The sequence below is a fragment of the Phascolarctos cinereus genome, unplaced genomic scaffold (genome assembly GCF_003287225.1).
Source record: "Phascolarctos cinereus isolate Bilbo 61053 unplaced genomic scaffold, phaCin_HiC Scaffold_2;HRSCAF=192, whole genome shotgun sequence".
Taxonomy (NCBI): Eukaryota; Metazoa; Chordata; class Mammalia; order Diprotodontia; family Phascolarctidae; genus Phascolarctos; species Phascolarctos cinereus.
The window spans coordinates 327,108,180-327,128,226 of NW_027555625.1; the positions used below are offsets into that span (position 1 = coordinate 327,108,180).

At 35.7% G+C, this 20,047-nt stretch overlaps 1 protein-coding gene across 2 annotated transcripts in view; it reads right to left on the reverse strand.

The window, feature by feature from the left end:
* ITCH (itchy E3 ubiquitin protein ligase) overlaps positions 1 to 20,047 on the reverse strand; it is a 150,355-nt gene that overhangs the window by 71,742 nt on the left and 58,566 nt on the right. For both annotated transcript variants that reach the window (XR_002326840.2, XM_020998549.2), the window contains exons 3-6: positions 11,515 to 11,656; positions 9,016 to 9,140; positions 8,081 to 8,218; positions 6,415 to 6,457 (exon numbers count right to left, since the gene is read on the reverse strand). Coding sequence is in view for 1 of the 2 variants with exons in the window: in XM_020998549.2 (XP_020854208.1) it covers positions 6,415 to 6,457; positions 8,081 to 8,218; positions 9,016 to 9,140; positions 11,515 to 11,656 (448 nt within the window). In the remaining variant the exon portion in view is untranslated. The remainder of the gene's footprint in view (positions 1 to 6,414; positions 6,458 to 8,080; positions 8,219 to 9,015; positions 9,141 to 11,514; positions 11,657 to 20,047) is intronic.

Sequence of the window (20,047 nt, forward strand, 5' to 3'; positions counted from 1 at the left end):
CTCCTACCTGAGTTTATGTTGATTGTCTTCATCATTCCAATACACACACCCACACACATACACCTCGCTTTATGTAAGTAGACCCTTCTGAAAACTTCTATGTAAGTGATTTTTATGTAATGTGAATTTGCCTGCACATGTAGGGAAGGGAGGAACAGCAGGAGGGAGGCAGGAAGGAGGCAGAGTGCCCAGGAAAGGAAGAGCCAGTACATGGTTCAAGGACACACTGGGGTTGGGGACAGAGAAGGGAGAGCAGAGGAGAAACACATCGGGGCTGGGGCCAGCCACATGGGGGCCTGGTCAGAATCAAGAGGAACCACACAGGAAGCAGAAACATGGGGGTCAGATAGGGACACTAAGAGAAGAGAATAAGCAACACACAGGGGCTGGGGACAGACACACAGTACCCAAGCTCAGAAGACAGATGTGTGAGCTGAATATGCAGTCAGGTGGGTGGAGCAGGGCAAAGGTCTCTTCTCTCAGTCGCAATGTCTCAAGCCAAATCCCTGAACCACCAGTGATGGCAACAGTCTCATCCATTCTGCTTTCACTTGAGGGGTGGTGTGGTGTGGTGTTTTTTTTTAAGAAGTTTTTTTTTGGGGGGGGGTGTTGGTAGCAGGGTGAGAGGCCACAGAGTGCTGAGCAGGAGAGAGATAGCATAATACTACACAGTAAAGTTAACATAGGTGTTTTTTTGGAATACAGATTTCATTCAGAATTCTTTCCATAAAGTGGAATTTAGGTAAAGTGAATTTATGTAAAGTGAGAACTCTGTGTGTGTATACACATACACACATATAAAATATCAATCGACTGACTGATCATTCTACCATTCATCCCAGGATACTGCCAAGTAACATTATTCTTCTAGAGCTTTTAATTGTGTTTTATGGTTGCCAACTGCGACTGCCTACCTACTTGTCTGGTTCAAGTTAACTCACTGTCATCACTTTAATTATATTTTTTGCTGAACTAAGTTGCATCAACTTGGGAAAAATAACAAACATTTACCTAACGTATATGTCCTCATGGGCATCAATGTCCAAGATATGATTAACAAAAGCCTTTTGTGATTTCTAGCCAAGATGGTTGCCTGTACAGGAGGTAGACCTCCCTTTCCCACATAACTACTTACAGCACAACCCTGAAACCTGACCAGACTAAATGATAAAGAAAGCCAATGAGAAACCACAAGCAGTAACTTTTTCTACCCCAGAACTGAACAAAAGAAGCCTGAGGGCAATAGGAAAGGGGGTCACCAGCAAAGCCATTAAGATTGCAGGGTAGCCTCCAAGACTAACTTAAGATAAGACAGAGACCACAAATTATCTTGCACAGCTCTGGGTCTGAAGATATAGCAAAGAGCTCTTTTCAGAAAGTGACCTGATGGTCAGAAAGCCTTAGGGATGGAATCTTGGAAGCCCTGAGTAGAGGTGGTACCACATCACTCAGACCAAGACACCTTTTGGATCCAGGGTTTCTGAGATCCTTAATACTCTGTCCTGTGATACCAGAGACAGCATGAAGATGCAGGGAAGCCTATGACCAGGAAGTAGAGATCAGACCAAAAATCCACAGTGAAAACAAGGGAGGGCCAACCTACCACTGCTTTAACAGTACAACAGCGGACAGAATCTGGCCCTGGCCAAAACCCCTAGGTAGGGAATTAAGCTGGAAAGAGGAGCAAATGAAGGAAAACACCAATCACGATATCAAAAAATTACTGTAGATCTAGAGATCCACTAACAAAAGTTAGTTAGAAACTAACTCCATAAGAACAGCAAGCAGAGGTCCAAAAGAAAAAAAATGGATTTGCCACAAGAACAACACCAACCCTAAAAGGAATGAAGCAATAGATAACAAAACCTCTAGCGGAAGAATTAGAAGGAGAATAAATACTAAGAGAAGGTGACAAACCTTAACCAAGAAATTAATTCTCTGAACAGCAGGATGGACAAAACAAAAATCAATTACTTCACCACACAGCAAGAAATATTAAAACAAAACCAAAAGACTGAAAAAGAAAAGAAAATGCAGGATGTATCTGATATCAAAAATAAAAAGCGAACAAAAAAAAAACCTGGTGTGGAAATCAGTTCAAGAAGAAATAATCTAAGAATATGATTTCAAAATAAAAAGCCTGAACACAATTTTAAGAAATCACAAAAGAAAACTGATTGGAGCTATCAGAACCACAAGGCAAAGTGAAGACATGAAGATATAAAGAATATAGTGATCATTTCCAATTGATAAATAGGGGAAGTTCTCAAAGGAAGAAATCCAAGCCATACTGAAAAAAATGCTTCAAATCAGCAACAACAGAGAAATGCAAATTAAAGCAATGTTGAGGTTCTACCTTAAGACAAAAATGGAAAGTGATAAATGCTGGAGAGACTACAGGAAAAAAGACACAATAATACACTGTTGCAGCTGTGAATTCAGCCATTCTGGAAAACAAGTTAGAGCTGTGCCCATAAAGCTACTAAACTATGCATACCCTCTGACATAGTGATATAACTAGTAGACCTACACCTCAAAGAGATCAAAGCAAGAGGAAGAGAACATATATGTACAAAAATATTTATAACATTTCTTTTGCATAGTGGAAAAGAACTATAAGCTTAAGGGGGTACCATGAAGTGGGAAATGGATGAACAAATTATGGTTTCTGAATGTAATATAATACTGATGGCTGTATGTAATGAAAAAAGAGACCATTTCAGAGAAACATGGGAAAATTGGTATAAACAAACACAGAGTGAAATCAGTAGAACTGGAAAATAATTTATAATATTAACAACAACATTTCAGAAAAGGAACAATTTTCAAAGACTTAAGAATTCTGAGGGGGCAGCTAGGTGGTGCAGTGGAGGGGGCAGCTAGGTAGCACAATAGATAGAGCACTAGCCTGGATTCAAGAGGACCTGAGTTCAAATCTGACCTCAGACACACAACACTTACTAGCTGTGTGACCCTGGGCAAGTCACTTAGCCCCATTACCTAGTCAAAAAAAAAAAAGAATTCTGATAAAAGCAATGATCAACAATGGTTCCACAGAACCAGCGATAAGGCATGCTACCCAACCTCCTGAGAGGGAGGTGATGGATTAAATACGCAAAATAAGACACATATTTTTGGACGTGGCCAATACGGGAAGATGTTTTACTTAACTGTATGTATTGCAAGGGTTTTCTTTTTTCTTTTCCTTTCCATTTGCCAGGGGAATATTCGAGAAAGAAAAAATTATTGATAATCAAAAATATTTTTAATTTTTAAAAAAAGCCACTAATCACTTCCTGAAAGAATTCCCAAAAGAAAGTTCCCATAACCAAAATCCAGAGCCCCCACACCAAAGAAAAAAATGCTATAAGCATCCAAAAATAACCAGTTTAAGTACCACGGACCTACAGTCAGAATCACACAAGACCTGAAAATTTCTAGTAAAAACCAAAGAAGATATTGAAATATGTATTTCAAAAGGCAAAAAGATAGAAGCTTACAATCAAGAATAACTTACCCTGAAAAGCTCAGTACATATTGTATATTCAATATTCATATTGTATCCTACAGGGAAAACAGTAGAAAAAAGAAATAGAGAAGTTTCAAGCAATTCAGACAAGAGAAATCTAGAAAGGCAAATATATTTGAGTAATTGGAAGGGGCTGTATAATGATGCAGTGCTAACACTGTAATAAGGGGAGAACAAACGTTCCTTAAGAACCATAATGTTTCCAAAGGATATTGAGAAAAGCTTAGCTCTCCTGAAAGGTTCATTGGTTCCTTTCTGCGGATTTTAAGAGAGGAAAGAGAAGGTAAAAGGAGGAATACTTTAGTGCAGAAAGGAGGAAGAAAGAGGTGGGACTTGCTATTCCTATAATCTGAATGAGTGGAAGAATCCTGTTTATAAACATGGAGGGGAATAGGCATTAGATGAACCTCACTCTAAAACACACATGAAGAGTTGAAAATATACATAGATATACACACAACATTTGGTGTAAAAATACATCAAACTTAACTGGAAGACAGCCAGGAGTAAGAAACTGAGGATTAAGAGGAAGGATATTACTTAGAAAGGAATAAGGTATAAGCAAAACAAATATCTTGATGCTGAAAGGAGTATTAAAAGGGAAAAGAGAAAAGAACTAGAATCTAAGGGGGGGTAAAACCATCAGTTAGGAAAAAAGTTGAAAAAACTATGTGGTACATGATAATCAAATATTGTAACATAAGAAATGACAAAAGAGAACTTCAGAGAATACTCGGTAGTATAAACTAATACAGAGTGAAATAAGTAGAACCTGGAGAACAATTTATACAAGGACAACGGGGGTAGGGGAGTGGGGAAATAATGGGGACTGAAAGATTTAAGAATTCTCTGATCAATGTAATTATCAACCCTATTTCCAGAGGACCTATGATGAAGCATGTTATCTTCTTGCTGACAGACATGCAAAAGAAGACATATTTTTCGACATGTCCACTGTGGGTTTTATTTCACTATGCTTATTTATTACAGTTTCCCCCCACCCTTTTATTCTCTTAGTACCATCTTAGGAAGGAAAGACAGTTGGCAATAGTGATGCTAAAAAAGGGGCCAATAAAACCATTTATTTATTCATTTATTTATTTATTTATTTGTTTGTTTGTTTGTTTGTTGTTTGGCAATTGGGGTATTTATTTATTTGGCAAATGGGGCAATAGGGTCACACAGCTAATAAGTGCCAAGTGTTTGGTCTGAGCCCAAATTTGAACTCAGGTCCTTCTGACTCCAGGGCTGGCGCTCTATCCACTGTGCCACTAGCTGTCCCTCCAATGAAATATTTTTAAAATGCACAGAAAAAAACAGAAGGAAACAAAGAAAAGACAGAAAGTTTGGAAGTAAAAGAGAATTTATTATACACTTTTTTAAAAAGCAGTATAAAACAGAAATCTATAACTTCATATAAAACATTTTTTAATATCTCGCTGCATTTATGGAAATGCTCTTTTTTTTGGGTGCTTAAGTTTAGAATAAAAAATATTTTAATTTTTTTTTGATGATACTATTTCTTTACTCCTCCAAAAACATCAAATCCATTTAAACAAGAATTCCTGATGACTATTCCAAATCGGTATTGTCCAGCCACGTTCTCCTAGACCAGCAGTACTACACAACAATGACTGAACTCTGTATAAGGAGAAGATTTAATAGAATAAAACATATCAAAATTCTGTATTTCCCATGAGAAAACTGTAAAATATATTGCCTAATCCTTTTTAACCTTTCCACACTGAGTATAGTCTGAAGTTGCTATTTCATACTACAATAAAATAAAATACCAAAATAAAATAAAAATTAAAAATCTGTTGGCCATCAGGGTCTAGATAGGACTATACACATGAGACTACTGACAACATCTAATTAACCCATGCACAAAATCTCAACATCACTAAAGGTTGCCATAGTGTTGTGAAATCTCTAAAAAGATCTCAACAAATGTCTCAAATTAATATGAAGGCGCTCCCTAGATACAACATCAATACTATTCAACTACTGCAAGAAGCCCTCGAGGCAACTGGAGCTAGGGACCTTAATGAGTTGCCTCTTTATCTGTTAAATGTGTACCCTCCAAATCCCAGTTTGCTTTACAAAACTCACAGGAAACAGAAGACATTAACTTAGAGCTTGCCAAGATGTGGAAAAATAAAGAGAAGCAGTGGAATCTGAAAATCACCTTTGACACTGCTTTCTTGTCAGTTCGATTTTATTTTTCCCCTTCTAAATGACAACCTCCTCAACACTAAAGGCAAAAATCATGACTTTTCCTTATTTTGCTACCCCCATGGAACCTAGTATACCTAACAGCCACTGAAAACTTACTAAATGAAGCAAAAACTTTGATACTATTAGCATCTAAATCTTACAGCATAAGGTCCATTTGATGCAGTTACACCTCTTCCAACAGCAATTAACCGGTACAAATATATGTAACCCAGTAAGCCAATGCCAAGAATTGATAACTCTCTTTGATCTGACTACACTCGTATTCTCATAGTTTTAAGTTTTAATTCACAACAAATGGCACTTTTCAAATGTCACAGAAAGTACTTCCATTTCTCTTTCTTAGTCATCTTAGGACACAGTGATTGCTTTATTTACTCTTCTGTACTTGGTATCAACAACTAATTAATTTTTTAACAGAAATCTGAGCATCCTCTAATACCTTACAACCACAGAAAGCTAAGTCATAAGTCTTTCAGAGTGTATCTGCATTTATGTGAAATTCCCCCCTTTTTATTCTTTACCACTCAATTCATTTGTCCAGTGTAGGCCTGACTTAAAAGTTTTCTGTAATGCTTTAATATTAACTTCCTTCATTTAGTTCTGCAATCCAATAGTAACTACTCATATGCTCAGGTGATATATCTTACCTTGTATCATTCCTGGTTCTGGAATCATCACTCTGTGAACTACCTTTATCATCAGCAAAAACAAACAAACAAAACCCAATGAGATTAGAGTCTTGCTTTCAAAAACTTTCTACACTTAAGACTGTGTAATTTAAATATACACTTAATCTTCCTGATAAAAAAAAACATTTTAATATTTGATCAAGATTTTAAGGTTAAATCAGATTTAATAATTTAATTTAAATTGAGGGTTAATTTACTTAATTTATCAATCACATAGAATAGAACTAGTTTTATTATAATTTATATGTAACAAAAATGTTTTTTTCTATTGCATTTAAGAGATACACTGTATTTATGTGGGCTACAGAATTAAAATCTTCTATGTACCTTCTAATAAAACATGTTTCTTCTGGTTTTAATTTAAACATAGTCCATTATCCTTTTATATCCCAACAGTGCATATCAAAGTGTGAGCATGTAGTAGCTGCTCATGAATTTTGAATATGGTAATACCTCATATATCTGGAGGTCATTTAAACTTAAACAGCTGAGAACCAAAAACAAAACAAGCTTCAGTGCAACTGAAATGGATGACATAAAGTCATGACATAACAATACTGACAACTATAAAACTGTTAATGATTGTTACTCCTGGGTATGCAAAGTAATTTTGGTCATAGAGATCATTAATAAGTTCCATTATATGGGGCTTAGGATCTTTAAAATTTCTATTTTAGGGAAAATATTTAATAATAAGGAAGTAAAGGGAAAAACCTTAAGAGAATTCACAGGTAACATACATTACTGAGACAGCTACTATGTAGGCACTTAATGCAAGAAGTTAACATGACACTGAAACAGCCACTTAGAAATAATCATGACATTTACATCATTATAATCTGCATTAGCTAAGAGCAGACCATTTTACATCAAGTAATAACACACTAAAGGCTTTTAATAATTATACTTCTATAACTGGTAACAAAAAAGACAAACATAGAAGTGCACTAAAGGCTAAGAAAACCAGAGAATCATATATTCTTACGGGGATTACTGAATCTTATTGGGACCTTACAGATCACCCAGTCCTAGTCCAACAACTCCAACAATGGGAGAATCCACTACCTAATCCAAGGTGGTACGAATAAATAAATTCTTAATTAATTAGGCATTAGCCTAAAGAACCCTTAAGAAGTAATATTCTAAAATACAAATTAATGAGGTCTGTACAGAAACTGATTCAAAAGTCCTACTTGTTTAAGAAATAGGGCAATTTTAGAGTCAAATTACAGAGGTTTTTCTGTTAACGTAATGCTAAAAAGTAAGTAAAATCTTAAATGCCATTACATGGTACTTATAAAACTAAATGCCTCAAACTATAAACATATCTGCAGACTGGAAAAGCAGTAAGGATAATGAAAGTAAGAGAGACAATAAGCTACAAATAAAACTAGAATCAAAAGAAACAATGCTGAGCCAAACTGCCTAAACTCAATCAGTTCATAATACGAAGAAGCTATCCACAAGAAAAAAAGGGAGAATATGAAAAGTAATTTCAACCTGTTACAAAAAAAAATTAAATATTTATGTTGTCATGACAAAACGACAGGAGTTGAAAGGTATTATTTACCCTTTGCTGGGAGAAGAGTGACCAATAGTGACTACATTATTACATATTAGTTACCTTCTGAACATGTGGCATAGCCATTCGTTAGAATCTCGGGATCTACTTGTAGTCCATCAAGGCAAACTGACAAGTCTCCTATGATTTCTGTTGGCTCCTTGTCACCCACGAGTTGTAATGTCACAATTACTTCATCAACTATAGAAAAGAGAAGTCTTTTTTATCTTTCAAACATCTTACTGAAAGTCTGTCAGAAAAAAAGTATAAGATTACATCCATCAATTGGTACATATAAACTATATTAATTTACTTAGATAAGTGGTTCTAGCCCTCAATGAACATCAAAACATGTACTATATACGGAATAAAAGCCTGACTACTCAGCTACACTGGCATCTATACCTTAAAAAACTGAATGCAAAATAAGCATAAATGACTAAAAGCTATAAACTCCTTGGGCCAGGAAGGAATAGCTAAAGTATGAAAATTTGTTTTCAAATGCTTTTATTTTTACAGCCTATTTTAAAAGTCACCATTTAATCTATTTTTAAATTTTCTCCATACTTGTCAGTGATACAAAATAATGTGAGCAAGCATGAAACTCAAGATCTTTTACCAAGATAAATCAGATTAATTTAATTAAAAGAGAAAATGAAACTACAGATTTACATAAGACTTAAGCTTGTTTCACAGTATCTTACCAGATCCAAAGGAGAAGAAGATTCTAGAAATGTTTCAGTCAGGGAATACAAGAGACCTTCTTATGATTATTATTACTTTTGAGTAATCATTTGCATATTTGTTTTGGATCTAGAGCTTTAAAGTTTCCTTAAGATGTGTTAAATTTATGAAGATTTTTCTTTTGTTAAAACTACATCCAAGCAAACACTAACATGCTTGCTACAATTACAAGTTGTTTTGTATGTCTGGTACAACTCCACACAGGCTATGACAAAGTACACATAAGTTAAACACATTTTCATTTACATACATACGTTTCATATTATTTGACTTTAACGTTTCATGAATATCTAGAGCAGCACTTCCCAGTAAAACATCGGATTTTAATGTCTGGTGACTCCATACACGAAAATTTAATTTGCTGACAGGTGTGACAATTCTAAAAGGAGAAAAACATTGAAGGAAAAATGCAATCTTCACTAAACACCACATTATGACCTGGAAGAAGTAAATTATAGTTTATATCTATGGTAAAACACAACTCTAATAATACAGCTTGCATTATGAGAACTTAGATTATATCTAAAACACTCTACATGCCTTTATGGCTAATTTCACTGGCAGATCAATCACCAACAAAAATACATTTTTTTCCCTGAAAGAAACTGCTACAACACGTTCACAATTTCACTATGCCTTTGAAGAAAGCACCGTGTTCAAGGCTGCTGTCAGTGAATAATGCTCACTATATGTGGAATATGCACCAGGAACCATAAGTGACATTGAAAGTGACCAAGAAACCACAGTAATCCCCCTCCCTCATACTGTTCACTATTCCAACTCTTGAAAAACACTGGGAGAGAGCACAATCATGTACAAGAGAGTAAAGAAAAAAGCAAAAGAAAGTTCTGAAAAGTCTGTTCAAACTGCACTTTCTTCCCACTTCTTTCACAAAACTTTCAAAGGCTAACTGTGGCTGTTTCTACTGCATCTTCTTCAAATTCAAAGATAAAACATGTGCAAAAAATTATTTTTTACTTCACATCCCTCACTTTTTTTTTCATCTAGCCCTAAGCTTTCACATATGTAGGGTGCTACTGATGAGACTACTCTCTCACACATGTAGATTAGCAATTATTCAACAAGGCATAGTCTTTAGAGTTGCTTAGGGCACTGGGAGACTTGCTGAGGGTCACATATCCAGTAGGTGTTGGAGGAAGAAGTTTGAACCCAAGTCATTCTGACTACATGGAGATTTCTCTATCTACTGAGCCATTCTACCTCTCTTCACTTTCTTAACTTGTCTCCACAAGCATTTCTTACATGTAGAAAGTAAAATTCTCATGATCATCTGGAGAATCACACTAAAGAAAACAATAATCAGACAAATATACTTTTTCTTATCTAATGTATCCTACCTCCATTTAGAAAATATGTTTTACCATAAAGGATCATCTCTGAATTACTCCAAATCATTTATAAGGGGAGCAATTTAGTATAATTTCCACACATGGAAAGAATGTAAAGAATTCAGCCACTTCTTTACTGTGCCTAAAAAATACATGAACTTATGAGCTAAGCCCTTGAAATATTTACCTAAACTACAGAACAGCTATGTTTCATCAAAAGGATGAATTACGTTCTCCCTCACACCTGCAACTACTTAGATCCAGCCACCACAGGCTGTGCTTTCTTTCTTTGTTATGTATAGTTCCCATTACAAAAAAGTAAAAAATTCTACTTAAATCTCAATTCAGTGCTTAAGAAGGAGTATGGCATCATGGAAAGAACAATGGACTTGGAGTCAAAAGATGTGGAGCAAGTCATGGCTCAGCTTCTCAATTATAGTATAATCTTGACCAAGTCATGTGCCTTTGTGTAAAGTTTGTGCAGTTTGTGCAAAATGTTGATCTAGTCCTATGATCCCACAAAGACTACAAGGTAGGGCTGTTCATTAATGTACAACCTCCTTGCAACATGATGGCTTGGTATTTTTCAAACTCTTTGCCCAAGGTCTGAGATAGACCATGTATACGAGAAACTCTACACTGGAGTGCTATACTGACAGGTCAATGTATAAAAAAAAATTTATTAACTTTATCTAGTTGCAATTAAACTTCTAGAGTACCATTTAAGTTGAGAGACTGTGGCAAAAATAACTAAAGATTTCAGGTTTTTTCCCCAAATTAATAAACTCTAAAGAAAGTAGCAATAGGTTAGACATTTTCACAGAAGCTATAAATAAGCCATAATCTGTTCAGTTAAGATATGGTATCTTATCATTAATGTAAATGAAGTCCAGTGAGAGCTCCCCAGATGTGCACTTGCTAAGAGCAGCACAAAGATGAGGAAGCCAGCTTCCTACCAGGCTCTCTCTCTACTCTAAGCAAGATCGAGAGAAGGTAAGAATCTGTCCTATGAGGTCATGTATACTTTTAATATACTCAGGTTCTTCCAATCCCAGAGATGTTGCCCAATGGTGACAATGACTAATTGTTGTTGCCACCACTTCCAACTAAAACATGGAAAGAGAAAAAAGGGAAAGACTGCGGAAAAATAGAGAAAAAGAAGAGTACAAGATGAGAGATAAGGAGAAAAAAGGCCGAAGATGGAAAAAGAAAGAGGAGCCATGACAGAAGAATGAAAAAAGGGATAAAGAAATATAAGAAAAGAAGAGGAAGGAAAGGAAGAGAAGGAGGGGAAAAGAGAAAGAGGAAGTAAGAAAAAAGGCTACATTTATGCTTACAGCATTTAGGAGTATACTTTATATTACCTGCTAAACAATTACACGCAAAAAAAATTTGCAAACCTACACAGTAAGAGGCTGCTTCCACTTGGGACTGTTGGTATTGCTGCATTTTTCTGTCTTCTTTGACTGTCCATCTACTGAGACTTCCACATAAGGACTTGGTCCAAACCAGTTCTTTTTATTTTCTTTAAGCTTTGCTGAGATGACTATTTAAAAGAAAAAAGAAATGTTTCCACTGTGAGATTCTCCTCAAAAGATGCTAAGAAAACTTCACTTGGCCACTCAAAAAAAAAATCAATCTTACATATTTAATAACCAATTTAATTTGCAAAGAATAAATGCAAAACTATTCATTTTACCAACAGGATACTTAGGAATACCAAACTGACTCATAGTATTGATTCTCAGATGTTTGATCCCATAGACTTTTACACTCATTTTGAGAAAAGAAATTGAAGATTTTTTTTCCCCTCTATATAATTTTCCTCCAGTAGACCACTATTAATAACAGTAGTCCAGGATCTCTGAGGTATGCTATAAAGACTTGAGTCTGCAATGTTAACAGATATATCTTATTTAACATTACCTCAATCATCATTTTGTAATACTGCTAACGCATTATACCCAACCCTAACCTAATATCTCACTCCTCTTCCTGATTGCCTTTTCATTCCTATGCATGTATAACTAGTACAGAGACAATTAGACATTGAAAATTCTAAACTGGGTTACAGAGAGTTCCTAATACAACTGCAAAGAACTCTGCATAGGAATATTCAGGCTTGGGGTCACCTATCATTCATTAAAGAAGTCTCAGGTTTGGACTGCCAACCCAGCTTCCTATCCCTGGAGTTCTAGTCTTTGATACATTGATTACCTCTTCCAAATCATGTGTACATGCATATAAGATTAAAGAACGTACTCCAACTGAAACAATGTATCCAGAGTGCTGTAAAATTATAATGATCAAACTTGGTTCCAAAGATGAAATATAAGAATGAACCTCCCTCCTTTAGAATAGGCAGGAGACTATGGCTGTGGAATTCTCCATTTAACATTGAATATGGCTGATGTACTGGTTAGTTTTGCTGTTATTCTTTGTTATAAAGGATAGCTTTCTAGTGGGGAGAGGCTATACTGGGGAACGAAGCTAACCTTAAAACAAAAGATATCAGGGGCTGCTAGGTGGCACAGTGCATAGAGCACTGGCCCTGGAGTCAGGAAGACCTGAGTTCAAATCCAATCTCAGACACATAACACTCACTATCTTTGTGACTCTGGGCAAGTCACTTAACCCCCACTGCCTCACCAAAAAAAAAAAAAGATACCAATAAGAATTAAAAATGAAATACTATGCACTTAAGGGTTCTAATAGCCATAGAATTAGAAAAGTGATTAATTATAAATAAGGAAATGTGTGAACGACAGTTCTTTAGACACATCCATACTTTAACTGAATTATTAGCAACTAAATATGTTAGCTGGATTTAGACCCCTAGTATAAAATACAAAACTTAAAAATTTAAACACACAAGAATATCAAAGGAACTAATGAAAAAAAAAACTTGAAGGAAGGTAGCCTAGCCATACCAGATCTCCAAACTGTACTATAAAGTAGTAATAACCAAAACAACCTGGTACTAGCTAAGAAACAGAGTGGTGGATAAGTAGAATAGAATAGGTACAGAATGCACAGTAGCAAATGACTGCAGTAATGTAGTGTTTGATGAACCCAAAGATCTAAGCTTTTGGGACAAGAACTCACTATTGATAAAAACTGCTGGGAAAACTGGAAAACAATTTGGCAGAAACTAAGTATAGACCAAAATTTAAACGGTATACCAAGATAATGGCAAAATGAGTACTTGATATAGACATAAAGGGCGAGACAAACAAATTAGGAGACCAAGGAATAGTTTACCTGTCAGATGTATGGAGAAGGGAAGAATTTAGCACCAAACAAGAGATACACAGTATTATAAGATGTAAAATGGATAATTTTGATTATACTAAATTTAAAAGTTTTTGCACAAACAAAACCAATATAACCACGATTAGAAAGAAAGTAGAAAATTGGGGGAAAATTTTTTTACAGCAAGTATCTCTGATAAAGGCCTCATTTCTCAAATACATAGAGAACTGAGTCAAATTTATAAGAATACAAGTCATCCCAATTGACAAATGGTCAAAAGATATGAAAAGGTAATTTTCTGAAGAAATAAAAGCTAATCTAAAGCCATATGAAAAAAAGTGCTCTAAATTACTATTGATTAGAGAAAGGCAAGTAAAAACAGCTACCTCACACCTATCAGATTCACTAATGTGACAGAAAAGGAAAATGACAAATATTGGAGGGGATGTGAGAAAATTGAGATACTAATACACTGTTGGTAGAGTTGTGAACTGATCCAATCATTCTGGAAAGCAGTTTGGAACTAAACCCAAAGGGCTATAAAACTCTGTATACCCTTTGATCCAGCAATATCACTACTAGATCTGTACACCAAAGAGATCAAAAAAGGGGGGTGAGGGGAAAGGGCCCATTTGCACAAAAATATTTATAGCATTTTTTTCTGGTGGCAAAGAATTGGAAATTGAGGGGATGCCCATCAAGTGTGGAATGGCTGAACAAGCTGTGGTATATGATTGTGATGGAATATTATTCTGCTATAAGAAATAACGAGCAGGATGATTTTAGAAAAACCTGAAAAGACTTACATGAACTGATGCAAAATGAAGTGAGCAGAACCAGAAGAACATTGTAGGCAGTAAAAGCAATACTGGACAATGATCAACTGTGAATGACTTAGCTATTCTCTGCAATACAATGATCCAAGACAATTCCAAAAGATTCATAATGGAAAATGCTATCTACATCCAGAGAAAGAACTATGGAGTCTGAATGCAGAGCAAAACATACTATTTTTCACGTTTTTTTGTTGTTTATTTTTTCTTTCTCGTGGTGTTTCCCTTTTGTTCTGATTCTTCTTTTACAACATGACTAATGTGGAAATATGTTTAACATGATTATACATGATTAACACGCGTAACCTATATCAAATTGCTTGCTGTCTTGGGAAGGGGGAAAGGGAGGGAGGGAAAAAATTTTGGAACTGAAAATCTTATAAAAATGAATGTTGAAAACTATCTTTACATGTAATTGAAAAAAATAAAATACTATTAAGTTGAAAAAAGAATTTACGTTTCTCTTCAAGGATTTGTGATTTAGAATCAAGATAGCAAACTTGTGGCCCACAAGTTAGAAAACTCTGGAGTGGGACCTCAACTGGAATAAAACGTAATTAGGAAATGTTTAAAAAAATTTATAAAAACAAAATAGGACATCATGTTAATGTGTGGTTTTCTTTTTTTTTTTAACATTCATTTTAAAATTCTGAGTTCTAAATTTTCTCTCCCTTCAGCCCCTCTCCCACCCACTGAGAAGGCTAGCAATATGATATCCATTGTACATGTGAAGTCATGTACAACATATTTTCCATATTACCCATGCTGCCAAAAAAAAAAGAAAAGAAAGAAAGAAAAGGGGGAAAAAGAAAACATTTTAAAAATATGCTTCAATTTGCACTCAGACTTCATTAATTCTCTCTCTGGAGGTAGAGAGCATTTTTCATAATGAGTCCTTTGGAACTGCTGTGCATCACTGTATGGATCTGAGTAGCTAAGTCTTTCATAGTTGTTCATCACACAATATTGCTGTTATTGTGTACAATGTTCTCCTGATTCCACTCACTTCACTTTGCATCAGCTCATGTAAAGCTTTCCAGGTTAATTTGTGAAGTTTTTTTTAAGTCAACATGTATCTGGCAAGTTTTCTTTTTTTCAGTTTGATACCGCTGATTTACAGCATTTTAAAAATACGGTCTGTCCTGCCTTGTTAAAGGCTAAGGTTTATAGTGGAAGTTTACCTGTTTTTTTATTTGATTGACTTTTTTGTTGAAATAAGTCTAATTTTTTTTTAATTCAAGTAGAGAGCAGGCAGACTTCAGAAAAACCTGGGAAGACTTATACGAACTGATGCTGAGTGAAGTGAGCAGAACTAGGAGAACAGTTATACACTGTAACAGCCACAGTGTGCGATGACTAACATTGAGACTCATCTCTTCTTAGCAATGCAGAGATCCAAGACAACTCCAAGGGCCTCAAGATGTAAAGTGCTGTCCACATCCACAGAAAGAAATGTGGAGTCTGAATGCAGATCAAAACATATTATTTGCGCTTTTTTTCTTTTTGTTTCTTCTTTCTTGTGGTTTCTCCCATTGGTTTGGATTCTTCTTTATAACATGACTAATGTGAAAATTGGTTCAATATGAATGTATATGCAGAGCCCATATCAGATTGCACGCCATCTTGGGATAGGTGGAGGAGAGAGATGAAGAGAAAATTTGGAACTCAAAATCTTATGGAAGTGAATTTTGAAAACTCAAAATAAATGAATTTTTAAAATAAAATAAAATTCAAGTAGAGATGTCCCACTGGGAATATGAGAAAGGAATACATCAAACCTATAGACACAGATCTAGAGTCATTTGTTTAGATTTGATCACTGAAACTAATGTGAGTACTCCAGGGGTGTACTCAGAAGCTTTAATTTTTCACTAGAAAACACCATTCAGCCAAAGAACCCGGGCTTTATTTTCTGCATGCCTTTTAATGATTTTGTTGCCATGATCGCCATTTTGCATGTCTATGGTTTTCTTCTAGTACTTCCACAATTTAAGATAAACATTTGCTGACTAGACACTAAGGTCAATATTGACGTTGTTCGAAATACAAAATAGAGTAGATTATTATGCTTATTCAAATTCCAATAGTGTCTGTGGAGATTCTCTCAGGACTGCCCTTCCTTTATATGAACATGTGAGAGATGATCTCTCAGAAGTGAAGTCTCCTCAAAGGGTCATTAGTTCTTGTGAATGGTTCTTGTATTATTGTTTTCAAAACCCTCCTCCGCTCAGACCCTGTTTTTTAGCAGAAAGAACAGCCCTAACCGCAACCTGAACTGCTTGCCCTTGAAAAACTTCCCACCTTTTCTTGTCTCTGGGCAAACTTGTGTCTCCGTGAATAGACTGTGCCCCCTGAAAGCCCAGCCAATGGGATAAGGGGAAGGGGGTTAGGGAGGAGAAGCTCATGTTAGGGTATATAAATAAGCCTTGATTTCCGTAATGTACTCGTACTCTCCTAGCCCGCAATAGCGACCAGGGGTGGTACCCTTTCTCATGAGAAAACAATAAACTTCTTTCTACTTTCAAGGTATCTAAGTCTTTGTTTTTATTTTTGAGTAAGTGGTCTCTGTCCCATACAAACAGTTTATACAGAAGTCAGAAATCACTTTATTTCTATTCAATCTAAGCAGGCTAGAGCTTATGTTGCTTTTACCTATGATCCTGCTTCCAAGAAGCAGAGAGAACTAATGAAAAAGAACTTAAAATATTTACAGCAGTATGTTTTTGGTAGTAGCAAAGAAACAGAAACAAAGTGGATGCTCACCAATTGTGGTACATGAATACAATGAAATATTACTGCACTATAAGAAACAATGAACATGAAGAATACAGGCTGTCCAAAAACTTTAGGGCACCTTTAAGCTTTAATGGTTTACAAAGGTATATAGAAGCATGGACTAATGCAAAATGAAGAAAATAAAAGTGGGGAGAAAGTACGCTCAACTGGAACAACACAAAGGGAAAGAACAGCAACAAAAAACTGAATGGTACAAAATGGTAATGGCCAATCCTTGTCATAACATCAAACTACTATTTTGTGTTGGTTAGTTGTATGGAATTTTTTTTCTTCCTTTTTAAAAAATTCTTTATTATAAGAGTTGGCTCTCTGTGAATGGCTAAGGGAGAGAGATACAGTGGGCTGTAAGGTGTATAAAAACAAAATATATCACCAAAATATTTTAAAAAGAAAAGATAGTAAAGTATAATTAGTATTAATGGTATAATATTTTATTATCTTTAGTTTTCCCTAGAGGTTTTGAGATTTTAAGGAAGTACTCAATGAGCTGGGTAGGAGGGAAGTTGTCAGCTTTTGTTTGCACAGACTTCTCCCAAAGGCTATGGACACGGCCACTGGCGTTTTGTTAAGAGGACAAAAGACTTCTGATTATGTCTCAGTGACTGCAACTGCCCAAATATGAGCAGGTTGGTTTAGAGGCTTCCTTTAGTGGTTCCTAGGGTTTCAATAACTAAAGCCACTCTTAAAATGATGTGGTTGGGTCAGTATTGAGGAAGGGTGGACTCTTGCAAAAGAGAAAACTTCTTTCTGCTGGCCTAAAAACGCAAGCTGATAAATCTGCTTAGATCTTTTATGGTTTCCTTCTCCATTTTACCTTTCTTGTCCAGCATAAAGGGTAAATCTAATTTCTAGGAAGGGAAGGCTCTGCTCCAATCAGAAACAATTAATCACTGCCCTAGAGCAGAATCAATGAATATTTATTAAGTTCTTACTATGTGTCAGGCACTATGCTAAGCACAGGGGATTACAAAGAAAAAGCAAAAATAGCTCCTGCCTTACATTCCAACGGGATACAGGACCCTTACATAAACTGGTACATACAAGATTAAAACAGTAGAAACAATGCAGCCTTACAGAAGAAGGCACTAGCAGGTAAAGATGATGGGAAAGGCCTCCGTTGTGAGATGATATTAGAGCTTGGTCTTACAGGAAATCAGGATTTCTAAAAGGTGGAAGTTCAGAAAGAAAGCATTCCAAGCATGGGAGATTAGTCAGTTCAAAGGCACAGAAATGGAAAATGGAGGATTACGTGTGAAGAACTTGGCAAGGCAGACCAATGTGGATAGACCACAGAGTTTGTCAAGAAGCAGCATACTACAGTGAATAGAATTCTGGACTCGGAGTCAAGAAGACCTAGATTCAAAACCTGCCTCAGATGCTTACTAGCTACGTAATCCTGACCAAATCACTTAGCCTCTTGGAGAGGAGTGGGGAGCAGAAAGGAATAAACATTTATCAAGCATCTACTCTATGCCAGGCACTGCGCTAATGTTGTACAAATATCTCATTTGATCCCCACAATAACCCTGGGGGAAGGGGACACGTGCTATTATTATCCCCATTTTAAAGCTGAGGAAACTAAGGCAGAGATGAAGTCGCTTACCCAGGGTCATACAGCTAGGAAATGTCTGAGACTAACTCCTCAATGTCTTCCTGACTCCAAGCTCAGTGTTCCACCCAGCTCACCACCTGCTCCCTCTAGTCTCCTCACTTGTAAAATGAAGGGTTCTGACTTGAAGCCCTTTAAGAGCTCTTTCAGTTCTAAATCTATGATCTTTTGGGTAGTACGTAAGACTAGAAATCCAATGAAGAGACTGTGAGAAGACAAGCAAATTAATGCTCCAATAATGGAGCTGTAAACTGGTCCAGTCATTCTGGAAAGCAATTTGAAAGTATACTCAAAAAGTCACTAAAATATAGATACCTTTTGACCCAATGATACTATAGCTAAGTCCAAATTACTAGAAATAATAAATTCTGTGAAGTAGTTGCATTATTTGAATCAGAACTGTGTATTTCAATTGGGGTGGAACAAATTACTACATTTTACATAACTATAACTTCAAATAGTATGAATTAAAATACATGTGACCCCTTCACATGGGATTCATTATTCACACTAATCAGGACCTGTTTTATAGTAGTACAAAGAGAACAAAGAAAGATGGCAAAAACCTATATAGACAAAAACATTTATTGTAACACTTTTTGTTGCAGTAAAGAATTATAAACAAACTGGTTGCTCATCAACTTGAGGAATGGTTAAACAAATTATGATATATTAATATAATAGATATCATTAAAAATGAGGAAGGGGATGGATTCAGGAAAATCAGGGAACTTCTAGGAAGAATCTAGGCAGATACAGAGTGAAGTAAACAGAACTGGAACAATTTATATAATAATGACAATTTTGAAAGACTTAAGAACTATGATCAATGCAATGATCAACCATGAGTCCAGAAAATTAAAAATGAAGACTAATACCTACTGCCTGACAAAAAGGTGGGAGACTTGGGGTGCAGACTGAGACATACATTTTCAGATATGGCCAGTGTATAAATTTGTTTTGCTTGACTACGATTATTTGTAAGGAGTTGTGATGGGGTTTTTTTGTTTGTTTTTTGGTTTTTGGTTTTTTTGGTTAGGCAACGGGGTTAAGTGACTTGCCCAGGGTCACACAGCTAGTAAGTGTTCTGTGTCTGAGGCCGCATTTGAACTCAGGTCCTCCTGAATCCAAGGCCGGTGCTCTATCCACTGCGCCACCTAGCTGCCCCCGTTTTTTGTTTTTTTTAAATGGGAAGGGAACATCAGGAAGAGGAGAGACAGTATTGATAATAGTTATATAAGAAAAAAAAGTCGTATGATTTTTTTTAAATGAACAGAAGAGAACAGAAGAATCTTCAGAAGAAAATACAAATGAGCCAAATAAAATCACTTTATAATTTTTTAATGAAATACAAGCTATATGTGATAAAGATGTGGGAGTTTCCTATATAAACTCTCTTATTCTGGTTTTTTTTTAAATATGGAACCGTTTATGTTGTTGATGTTTG